This window comes from Rissa tridactyla, chromosome 13 (genome assembly GCF_028500815.1).
Source record: "Rissa tridactyla isolate bRisTri1 chromosome 13, bRisTri1.patW.cur.20221130, whole genome shotgun sequence".
Lineage (NCBI taxonomy): Eukaryota > Metazoa > Chordata > Aves > Charadriiformes > Laridae > Rissa > Rissa tridactyla.
In genome coordinates this window covers 4,417,951-4,429,564 of record NC_071478.1, presented here as the reverse complement: position 1 = coordinate 4,429,564, position 11,614 = coordinate 4,417,951, and the positions used below count along the sequence as shown (strand labels likewise).

The 11,614-nt window shown below is 49.2% G+C and overlaps 1 protein-coding gene across 1 annotated transcript; it reads left to right on the top strand.

Annotated features, from left to right (window-relative positions):
- Positions 1-1,353: 1,353 nt before the first annotated feature.
- ALDH2 (aldehyde dehydrogenase 2 family member) lies at positions 1,354-10,979 on the top strand. The gene is made up of 13 exons (XM_054219087.1): positions 1,354-1,526; positions 2,602-2,706; positions 4,067-4,207; positions 4,489-4,568; positions 4,776-4,887; positions 5,765-5,893; positions 6,384-6,497; positions 6,876-6,978; positions 7,649-7,833; positions 8,189-8,353; positions 8,662-8,819; positions 9,589-9,703; positions 10,659-10,979. The coding sequence occupies exons 1-13, from the start codon at positions 1,395-1,397 to the stop codon at positions 10,689-10,691; spliced, it is 1,572 nt and encodes a 523-aa protein (XP_054075062.1). The 5' UTR covers positions 1,354-1,394; the 3' UTR covers positions 10,692-10,979.
- The last annotated feature ends 635 nt before the right edge of the window (positions 10,980-11,614 follow it).

The following is an 11,614-nucleotide window of genomic DNA, read 5'->3' as shown; positions in this document are numbered from 1 at the left end:
AGCTCTTTGTATTTTTAGTCTGTGGATTCCTTAGTGATGGCGGTGATAGCTTGAGAACATTTCTGCTCCCTGCATGTGAATCTGCACTTTGTCACCCTGATGTGGCACAAGGCATCTTAAGCAAACAAGCAGAAAAGGCCTTTAGCTGTTGTGGGGAGAAATTTTACAAAGCCTCTCATTTGCATGCACCCAGTAGTGTCCTGTTGAGAGCACTTTGCTGGCGTCGTTCCATGTCCCCTGCACACAGTAGTTTTGTTTTTTTTGATTCCTGTGCACACGCTGACAGCGGCGTGTCCAGGTAACCAGGAGTCCCCAACCATTTACCTCCTCACACCACCTTCCCAAAAAACTAACCAGCGCAACAGAGATGTTTCTGGTTTTCTGCTGCCTTTCTCCTCCTTGTTGCCTGCACAAAGTTCCCTGGGCACAGACACAGACAGGGACAGTCAGTGCTGGTGCTGGTGCACCAAAACCAAGCCATGCCAGTGTGATTTGATCTGAGCTGGGCTGGCCAGCAGGTCAAGGGAGGTGATTCTCCCCCTCTAATGGTCTCTCATGAGACCCCACCTGGAGTACCGTGTCCAGCTCTGGAGTCCTCAGCACAAGAAGGACACGGACCTGTTGGAGCAGGGCCAGAGGAGGGCCATGAAGATGCTGGGAGGGCTGGAGCCCCTCTGCTGTGAGGACAGGCTGAGAAAGTTGGTGGTGTTCAGTCTGGGGAAGAGAAAGCTTCAGGGAGGCCTTATAGCAGCCTTCCAGTATCTGAAGGGGGGGCCTGCAAGAAAGCTGGAAAGGGACTTTTTAGAAGGGCATGTAGTGATAGGATGAGGGGTGATAGCTTCAAACTGGAAGAGGGCAGATTTAGATTAGATATCAGGAAGAAATTTTGCACTAAGATGGTGGTAAGACATGTGAACAGGTTGCCCAGAGAAGCTGTGGGTGCCCCATCCCCGGAGGTGTTCAAGGCCAGGCTGGATGGGGTTTTGAGCAACCTGCCCTAGTGGGAGGTGCCCCTGCCCATGACGGGGGCTTTGGAATGAGATGATCTTTAAGGTCGCTTCCAACTCAAACCATTCTGTGATTCCATGAATGTGGCCGAACTGAGCTGTGCCAGGCTGAGCCATGCCAGGCTGACCCCAGCAGCACCCAGCTGATCCAAACCGCGCTGCCCGAACCAAGCTGAGCCCACCCAATTCCACCAGAACCGAGTCGTATCCACTCGTTTCCCCTTGGGCCGTGCCGATGCGGGCAGAACGGAGCCGGGCCGTGCCGAACCGAGCCCAGCCGGGCCCCGCCGCGCCCAGGCGGGCGGAGCGGGGGCGGTGCGGGGGCGGTGCGGGGCCGCCCCGGAGGAGCCGGGGCCGCTCCGTCTGCCCGGCCCAGCGCAGCGCAGCATGTTGCGGGCGGCGGTGAACGTCTCCCGGCTGTGCCGCGGCCCGGCCCGGCTCGGTGCGCCCTTCTCGGCCACCGCCGCCGCCTCCCCCATCCCGGCGCCCAACCCACGCCCCGACATCGCCTGCAACAAGGTAGGGCCGCGGCGGGGACCGGACGGGGGGCGGCAGCGGTAGCTTCCCCCGCGGCGAGCTGGGCTGGGACGGGGAGGGGCTGGGGCTCCCCGGCTCGGCCGCACCGGGGGGGGGCGGGGGACAGCCGGAGGTTTGGGCCCAAAAGCCTTGCGTTGCAGGAAATCTTGTTGTGAAATAAAGCAACTCAGGGCGCAGCAGCTGCCGGGGGGCAGAAGGTCGTGTGTCCTGCTTTGTCCCTGTCCCCGCGGTTGTTGCAGCTGACCGCTGCCATCGGCGCAAACAGCCGAAGGAGAAAACCGTGCGAGAGGGCGTGCGGAGGGAGGGGAAGGTGCCTGGCTTGGTGGTGGGTATCTGGGTAGATGAGAGCCCCGCTCCTTGCTCGATGCCCTGGGGAAAGCACCGTCCCATCACCTGAGCGAGGCGCTGGTGGAGGGCGAGCGTTCGTTCTCCTCCCCAGCCGCCCCTGCCCGCCACGGTGACAAGGCCCTCGGCCGCTGGCGGAGAGTTCAGCGAGTTCTCGGTGAGCACCACGATCTTTGCACTGACGCTCTCTTGCCATGGAGCTGAAAAAAACAAATTCAGCCTTACTGAGGACAAAAGAGTTGGATAAGCTGCTTGTGTGCCTGGTTCACTTTCAGAACGGTACACGGGGAACCTAAAATCAGCTAATCAGGGAAGTGCTGCCAAAATCTCTAGTGCTGTTTACAAAATCAACTGTATCATCCCTGCCTGAAGCATTTTCCCAGTGTTCAGTCTCCTGAGCCTCCCAGTGTCCCTACGCAGCTCCAGCCAGGCTTCCGGGGCTTGCAGGGACCTACTGAGACGGGAACCGCTTCCAATTCACGTGCTGTTTGCTGAGATGTGAATTCTTTTTATGAACTTGAGGCTGTGTCTGTTGCTGTGTACTTTTAGGCTAAAATATCTCCTTCATATTGGCGTGGTTTTGGAGCCCACACAAGTTGAGTCTCTTTTAATTAAACAGCCTGCTAAGATGCCATCAGACAACTAAAGCTCTTAGCGATTTCACCTAGGTCTGGCTCCAAGGCTTAACACTGCTTTGCTTTCTTCATTGCAGATTTTCATAAATAATGAGTGGCATGATGCAGTCAGTAAGAAAACCTTCCCTACTATCAATCCAGCAACAGGAGAAGTCATCTGCCAGGTTGCTGAGGGCGATAAGGTAAGTGTTCTCTTGATGAGATTGGTTTGTTTTCCGCGTGAGCAGGTATATGGGGATTGCAGAGGAAGACACTAACTCATCTCTCACCGAGGCAGCTCCACCAAGTGCTGTGTTTGCAGTACTGCCTGACCTGTACAAATACCACGTCGAGTGCTGCTTGTGTTCTTCCTCGGCTACCACTTTCAACAAAAACCCTCTGGCTTTGTCTCTTAGCAGTGGCAAGCCGGGACTGGAAAGGGCGGAGAGGAATAGATGTGGGGAGGCTGGGGACCAGTTGCGGGTGGAGGTTGCTGGGGCAGGCGGGGATGAAGGCAGGTACCTTTGCAGTCCCATGGGTGCTGTGCTGGCGGTGTGACCCAGAGTCATGGGAGCAGAGGAGACAAAAGGTCAGCATTCACCTGAAGAGCCCCTTTCTGCTGTACGCACGCAGTGGGAGACTGTCCCTAGCCCTAGGAAATTAAAAAAAAGAGAGAGCGGTGGTGGGGAATAGAGTCATGTAGTCATCCCGTGCCTTATGCAAGGCCCTTCTAGGAGTCTGTGGCAGAGCTGAGGTGGTGTTTCCCAGCAATTTTGGGTTCTTTCTACAGTCTGGAAACTTGTCTGTATTCCCCAAGGGAGGGGTGAGTGAGGGAAACCCTTTGTTGTTTGCTTGTCTGTGGTAGACTGGCTTGTCCTGGCGTGACCATTACAGCAAGCCAGAACAGAGAACCATCTAGAAACAAGTTAATGCCCTGACAGGACAAAATGATGGATTAGAGATATTTGATCAAGAAAAAAAGTTCTTTAGACTGTGTTGGTGAAATCAAAGCCTGAAAAAGTATCAAAACCATACTTCTGGAGCTTTTTCCATGCCTTGTTCTAGGATACAAATATTAACCCAGCAGATGACTTTGCGGAAATACCTTGACAATATTTGTGCTCCACAGAGCTGAAATAACAGAGAGTGTGAGAGCAGGCAGAGGTGGTGGCTGCGCGGCTGTTACACCCTCTGTTTCACTGCCACATCTGCTCCCTCCTCCCCGCAGATGCAGACTGGGAGAGAAAGCTGCCTCTGGTCCGGCAGCAGTGTTTGTGCTGAGGCTGTGCTGCTGTGCCTGGGTTGGTGCTTGTGGGGCAAGTGGGGGTTCAGGGGCTGCAGCCTGTGCGCTCCCCTGCCCTGGGACCAATGAGTGTCTTGCAGTGAGGCATCTGTCAAGGCTGCAAGTTCTTGCCCCTAAAACCATGGCACTAGCGGTCGCTTATGCTGTCTGGCTGGAGGCTGTTTTCTCTTGGAGACCAGGGAGGGCTTGAGCTGTGTTTTGAGAGAGTGAGTGGGGGCTGGTTACTCCTTTCTCACCCTCTTGCCGGGACTCCTCTGCAGGCAGATGTGGACAAGGCCGTTAAGGCAGCCAAGGCAGCTTTCCAGCTGGGCTCGCCTTGGAGGAGGATGGATGCTTCTCATCGGGGGAAGCTGCTGAATCGTCTTGCTGACCTGATCGAGAGGGACCGGGCTTACCTGGCGGTGTGTATCGCGCTCTGTGGCTGAGCTCCCACTGCGATCCCTAACTATGGGGAGAGGGAGGCAGAAATGGGTGGTTTGTGCCCAAGGGGTATGATGGGGATTTTGGCTATTGCTAAAACTGTGAGAGAGAGCTGCAAAGGATGGGGAAGTAGTTTTGGGAAGCTGAAAGCAAAAAGGCCAACATGCAGAACTGACCTGAATTGCAACTGAGAATCAAATCTAAATCTATATGCCTGACTTTCCCCACCTCACTCTTCAGGCAATCTCATTGGTTTTTGCAGGCGCTGGAGACTCTGGATAATGGGAAACCATACTCCATCTCCTACCTGGTGGATCTGGACATGGTAGTCAAATGCCTCAGGTAGGCATGGAGGCTAGAGCGACAGCACAGGAACTCTTCATGCTCCACGCTTGTGCTCAGCTGGCCCGTGGTAGTTGAACCTCTGCTCGTGCAGAGAGTAGATGCTTCTGAGGAGGAAAGCAAGCGGCTGGAGGAAGTGTCTCTTATTTTCTTTTGATGGGAGACTTGTTATTCTAAATTCAGTGACCAAAACTTTATTGTTGCTAGATACTTTGCAGGTTGGTCGGATAAATTCCATGGCAAAACCATCCCGTTAGATGGAGATTTCTTCTGTTACACAAGACTCGAGCCAGTGGGAGTTTGTGGACAGATTATCCCGGTAAGTGAAATGTATCAGTAGTTCCCGTAACATGTCAAGAATTCAGTGTTACCATGAAGAGTTGTCTTAAAATGCAAGTTATTATCTGTTGCGAACTGCTGCTTCCTCCAGTGGTAAGGAAATTATGCTTGCACCAGCTGGGAGGGCTGTTACTTTGCTCTGGCAGTAGAGAACTACCTGTTGATTTCATGGACTCTGAGAGAGATTTACTTTGTATCTGCTGAAAAAAGATTAAAATAATTTAAACCCCTTTATAGGAGTTATCTGGCTCAGAACCACAATTAGGTTTAAATTACTACCTAGCATTAAAACCAAAAATTCTGTGTGATAAGGAAATAGAGAACTAGTGTGCAAAATTCAGCTTTTATGTACCTGATCTTATTTCTGTAACCGGTAGCAAGCCTAGCAAGGTGGTTTGTCAACAACAAAGCCATATTTACACAATGGTCTGTGGATAGTGTTACCTCTTTATAGGAGTAGCCAGATTCTGCTTGTTGCATATTGTATTTGCATGTTTTTCATATTTGCATTGAGCAAGAACTGAATGTAAACGCCTCACCGGTCTGCACTGCCCTGTCATCACAAACAGAATTTCTTTCAAAATGCCTCAAAAGAGGTTAAACTGACAGTAAAGATTAATTCCCCAAAAGTTAGGGTTTTGCAGCGGTACTGAGAGACCTCATACTTCAGAGTACACTTTTCCTGGACAAATAGAAGGCAGTGCTTGAAAAGGAGCCAAGCGTTGAGGAGCAGCTAAGGAAGGATCAAAGACTGCTTCCATAAGTGCTGCATCTGATTTGAACGAAGCTCACTGGCAATTTACTGATTAATTGGAAACTTTCAAGTTCAGACCAGCAAACACCTCCTTGTTTTTCAGTGGAACTTCCCGCTGTTGATGCAAGCATGGAAACTTGGGCCTGCCCTGGCTACTGGGAATGTGGTTGTGATGAAGGTGGCGGAGCAAACTCCCCTGAGTGCTCTCTACGTGGCTAATCTGATCAAAGAGGTGAGCGAAAAGGCTGGGTTTCCATCTGCTGCCTCGCTGTCGCTGCTGGAGCGCGGTGTGATACGGCCAAACTGGTGAGCTGTGGGGGGCATGTGACAGGAACAGAGAGGGGCTGTCTGATCCGAAGAAAGGCTGGATTGTCTTGGGTATCTTAGCATTTGATTTAGCAAAAAAAACCCCACACTTGTCCTTAAAAATGCATATGCAGAGGACATAAATCTTGATTAGGGAAGGACGCTTTAAGGTTCAGTTAAACAACAAACTTCAGGGCGATTAGAAAGCTAACATATATAGCTCCAAACTATGCTTAGGATGTGGGGCAGGGAGTTGTCCTGGTTCTTGCCAACTGAACATTAAAGACCTAGGGAATTAAAGTGAAGGCTCTGTTCTTTGTGGGATGCCTCCTGAATTGTTCCTAACAGAGGAGGGTAGGTGAAATCCTTGATTTGTAAAAGGAGTAACATTGCTCTCTCCTGCTCTGATCGGGCAGGCTGGATTCCCACCAGGCGTGGTGAACATCATCCCTGGCTATGGGCCCACTGCAGGGGCTGCCATCTCCTCCCACATGGACATAGATAAAGTGGCCTTCACCGGCTCTACAGAGGTAAGGGAGTACCTTAACCTTTAAGCCCTTGGGATACAGAGGTTATCTCATTGCTCTAATACCCTTTCTATATAACATACTGGAGGTGCCTTGCCTTCTACACCTTGTTTCTAAAAATACAGCTGACTTCAGAGTGTGATACTTATTTTTACTTTACATAAGACTCTTTTTAGGTGCCTTCTTTAGAATACTTCCTGTTGTTTCCCTTGAGCTCCTTCTTACTAGTGGAGAAACTCTAGGCAGTCTTCAGTTGTTCCTGTAAAGCCCTGACAATGAGGGGATTATTATTAAACTGCTGACTGAGATCTAAAACCAGCCGCCGTGCCAGGTGTCGCTGTCTGTAGGAGTGAACTCCTAATACCTGTTCTCACGATGCAGGTTGGACATCTGATCCAGAAGGCTGCAGCAGAGAGTAACCTAAAGAGGGTGACACTGGAGCTTGGAGGAAAAAGTCCCAACATAATCATGTCTGACGCAGACGGTAAGCACCTGCTAGCGTAATATTTGGTCTGTACCTTTTACGTGGGCTTTCTGCAAGCAGAGCTGGAGGTGAAAGGAGACCTCTCTTGTGTTGTACGAGTCTCCGTCTCTGACACCACCTGCCTGTTCTCACCCTGTCTCCGTGCCTCCAGCTGTAGCTGCTGTGTTTCTGTATCAGCAATTCTTCACTCCCACTTCTTTCTCAGGGCTGTGAAGAAGTTCAGTTATCAACAAATAAGAATTGTTTCAGTATCTTCCCTCAGTCTTAGTTCCATTTTTGTTTTCATTGCTTTCTCTTTCTCTTAGTGCGTACTGCTTTTTTCTAGTCTTGTGAAGTTCTGGTTTCCTCATCTCTTGCATATAGACTTGGAAGGAAATTCTTCTAGATCTAAAATAACTTGTCCTTACTACCTGATAATTTCAAATGCGAACTCTAATCTCCTTCAGATGAGATTTTTTTCCCTAGTATGGGGGCTTTAATAGACCCTCATACTAATTAAATCTGTATGTAACTTCTGCCCTCCCAGAGCATGGAAAATACCTGTCAACTGAAAGGACTTTGTGTCACTGATACTCCAGCAGTCTGCATGATAATTGTTCAAAAGAAGTTACTTACTGACTCTGGTTGATTTTGTTTGCTTATTGGTTTTCTTTCCTCTCCCCAATCTTAGTGGACTGGGCTGTGGATCAAGCCCATTTTGCCCTCTTCTTCAACCAAGGGCAGTGCTGCTGTGCTGGATCTCGAACATATGTCCAGGAAGATATATATCATGAGTTTGTGGAGAGGAGTGTTGAGAAGGCCAAATCCAGGGTGGTTGGAAACCCGTTTGACTTTAAAACGGAACAGGGGCCTCAGGTGAGAGCAGGAAATGTCCTGAACTGTTATCTTATGCAATAGTCCCAATCTTCAGTCGTTGTGCATCAGGAGATTAGAATGAAAGGTATCCTTTGGTCTCTTGATTAATCTCCTTTGAACTGTGCCAATTATCTCCTTGTGCAGGAGAGAGAAGTTAATTAACTGATCTGATTATTCCAAAACCTCCACTTGACACTGGCATTTAAAAATTATCGTCTCCCTTTGAAGCTGGCTCGGCAGTCTGTTGAAATGAGGAATTGCTAGAGCACAGTCACATGCACAGCAGGTTGTAGTCAAATCTTTTTTTTACCGCCAGTAAAGGTGAAGCTGATCTGTCTGTCCTCATGGCTCCTAGGTAGATGAAGAGCAGTTTAAGAAGATCCTCGGTTACATTAGTACTGGGAAGCGTGAAGGAGCCAAACTGCTGTGTGGCGGGAACCCCGCTGCAGACAGAGGCTATTTCATCCAGCCAACTGTGTTTGGCGAGGTGCAGGACAACATGACGATTGCCAGAGAGGAGGTGAGACCCACAGCGCCTTTCTTTTCTGTCTGTCAGCTTTGCACTTCCTTGTCATTTTGCTCCCTCTGATGCAAAAAACCACAGGTCTACAAGCACTGGACGTTCATGAACTGCAAAACTTGATGATTCTTAGAAAGTTACCATGTTTAACTTCCCTCCAGGTTACGTCCTGGGCACTTCGTAATATGGGAAGTGATACTTGATGTCCTGTGTGACTTCTAGGACACATGCATAACTCCAGCATCAGCCACAGCCTCCCCCGTGATCAATTTACACAGATTTTCACCTGCTCTGTTTGGATTTTGCAGATATTTGGGCCGGTCATGCAGATTCTGAAATTCAAAACCATTGAGGAAGTCATTGAGAGAGCAAATGACTCCAAGTACGGCCTAGCAGCAGCAGTCTTTACAAAGGATATTGACAAGGCAAACTATGTGTCACAGGGCCTGCGAGCTGGAACAGTTTGGTGAGCCTTGGCACTTCCTTCTCCCTAAACTGCTGGAAGCTTCCTTATGTGCTGCCATTTCTCATTAAGTTTGCTCTTTGATAGCCTGTCTCTACTTTGGATCCAATTTGACGTGTACATCACTGAATGTAATGTCAGACCTCCAACTGTAATGCTAACTGTTGGTAAAATTTAGGTATATTAAGCTTCCATGCTCCCACTGCGAATTAATGAATGGGATGGGGGGAAGCGAAATCCAGTCCTGCAGCTGGCAGTGAGAGCAGCTGCTGCAGGGCTCTGAGTGCGAGCAGGGATTAGATCACCCAGCACGTCCGCGCGGTCCTGGCTGCGCGGTGGCAGTTCCTCTGTGTTCTGAGGCCATGCTGAAGGCTTTGCCAAAGTCAGTACTTCAACACCAGTTTACTGTTCTAGCACAAGAGATTTTGGAGATCCAATATTTCACTGTTGTACTTTTTTTTAATGGTGCTGAGTGAACAGATGCTTTTGATATCTGTCCTCTGAAGGAGGTGTGGGTGGCAACCTGGAGGTTTGGTCCTGTGATAATGGGACGTGAACTGATTTAATGATCTTCTGTTTCCTGGTTGATGAAGATAAGGTTTCAGTATTGATTAATTATGTTGGCTGAGAGAACTGACAAATACGGAAATTCTGCCTAGAAATTCAGACATTCCTGTGTTGTAAACGGCCAAGGTGTCCCTTTGCTACAAATGGACTCTTCCATTAAGCAGTTCTGAAACTGCAGGTGCTTAATTCTTGTTTTCCATTTCAGGGTAAACTGCTACAATGTGTTTGGTGCGCAAGCCCCATTTGGCGGCTACAAAGCTTCTGGGACTGGGCGAGAGCTGGGAGAATATGGTCTGGAGGCATATGTGGAGGTGAAAAATGTGAGTATGCCTGTATCCAAGGTCTTCCCAACCCTCTGCCACAGCTCCAAATCGTATTTGTGCCTGCTGGTGTAGGCTGGCCTGAGAGTTGCAATTCTTCCTTCTAATGCTTGAATCAAAACTGGAACTGGGCTTCTGAAGTAACCGCAAACGCAACTCCATGTAACTGTATTTAAAACAGAAAGCTAGCCTTGCTTTATACTGCTGAGGAAAATAAGGATAGGTGACCAAATAGATTCCCAATTGCCTGCATCACTTGGCACTATTTAGCTCTTTCTCACAGTAAAGAACGCGAGTATATGGGATTCCCCATGAGTTTATTTTGTGGAGAACAGGAAGAGCATGTGCTGGGGGTGCGTGCCAGATGGATGGAAGCTTCTGCAGGTACGGACTGGCAGATGAACGCTGGGCACTCGTCAGTCAAGAGGGGGAACCTGAGCAGTGACCAGTACTCGATGCGGCTCCCTTGAGTCTATGTGGGAGATGGAGGTTCCTGGTGTTAGGCAACCCCCTTGCCTCAGGCTGAGTAATTTCCTGTAAGACAAGGAGAAAGGCTGTCAGGCTGTCTACTTGCAGCTGCAATGTCTAAAGGGTGACGGAGCTCTTGGGCAGAGCCCATGCCCCCAGAGTTACAGTACAGCAAAGTGGATAACGGTTGAGGGCCTCCAGCTGGTGACTGGCAGGGGACTGGTCCGGTACAGGAGCTCCACAAACAAATGTGCCACTCCCACCTCTCAAAGAGCAGTGGCATCTCTGGAGAGATGCTGTGACCCAGCCTTCGAGCTTCTTCCTCTCTTCGAGCCTTCCAGTCTGGTCTCCAGACCAAGGTGATCCCAGTCACTGACTGGGATATACTGTCTTCTGGTTCTGGTATTGCCTCTTGGCCTTCAAGTGAATATAACTGACCACTGTCTTCAGGAAAATAACTTGTGACTTTTTTTTTTTTTTTTCCTAGGTGACCATGAAAATTCCACAGAAAAACTCCTAAAGGACAGCAGCCTCCCCATGCGTTCGGAAACACCTATGCAGCTTCATGAGATACAAAGCAAGGGAACCTCTTCTTAACACGCACAGAACTTAGGTGGAAAATATGTAACTCTGTGTTAAGAAATGTTTCTTTAAAACGTACCTGAAGGAGCTTTTGTTAAAAAATGTTACTTGGCTTTATCTTTCTAAAATACCAAATACAGTTGAGTACTAATGCATTACATGGGTGTATGCTTGTTGCATCTGTATCTGATGAATATGCTTTTTTTCAATAAATCGTTTAAATGCTTGTCTAGTCTGGTGGAGGTTTTATAATAATTCTTTGTTGGTTTACACAGGGCGCTCTATACTCCTTGCCCTAAACACCTAACACGTACGTCTCCCTTCTGTAAGCAAAGCGAACTGAGGCCGAGTTGCGTAACCCAGCAGGAGAGCAACCCCTCAGCGTGAATCTGTGAGGTGAAAGTTTGTTCCGGCTGCTCCCATTGTACCTACTCACAATAAATGTTTTTGTATTAGCGAGGTTAACCCTGCCTTTGTCGGAGCAGTTTGTCTCGGTGACCTGAGCGGGAGCTCAAGCGCGTGCACAAACGCAAGACAAGAGGGAATGGCCTCAAGTTGTGCCAGGGGAGGTTTAGGATGGTTATTAGGAAGAATTTCTCCACCAAAAGGGTTGTCAAACATCAGAACAGGCTGCCCAGGGCAGCAGTGGAGTTGCCACCTCGGGAGGCATTTAGAAGCCGGGCAGACGTGGTGCTGAGGGATGTGGGTTAGTGGTGGTTTTTGTCAGCGTTAGGTTGATGGTGGATTGGGTGATCTGAAAGGTCCCTTCCAACCTAGACAATTCTGTGATTCTAAATTTGTATTTTCTTCCACACGTCGATCACCCCTTGCCTTAAGCAATTTTTAACTTTCTGTGAAACG

Excerpts from the sequence above, each read along its gene's own strand:
- ALDH2 (XM_054219087.1), top strand. The coding sequence starts at position 1,395 with ATGTTGCGGGCGGCGGTGAACGTCTCCCGGCTGTGCCGCGGCCCGGCC. Across the intron at positions 4,569-4,775 it reads ATGGTAGTCAAATGCCTCAG|ATACTTTGCAGGTTGGTCGG; the intron begins GTAGGCATGGAG and ends TATTGTTGCTAG. Across the intron at positions 4,888-5,764 it reads TTTGTGGACAGATTATCCCG|TGGAACTTCCCGCTGTTGAT; the intron begins GTAAGTGAAATG and ends CTTGTTTTTCAG.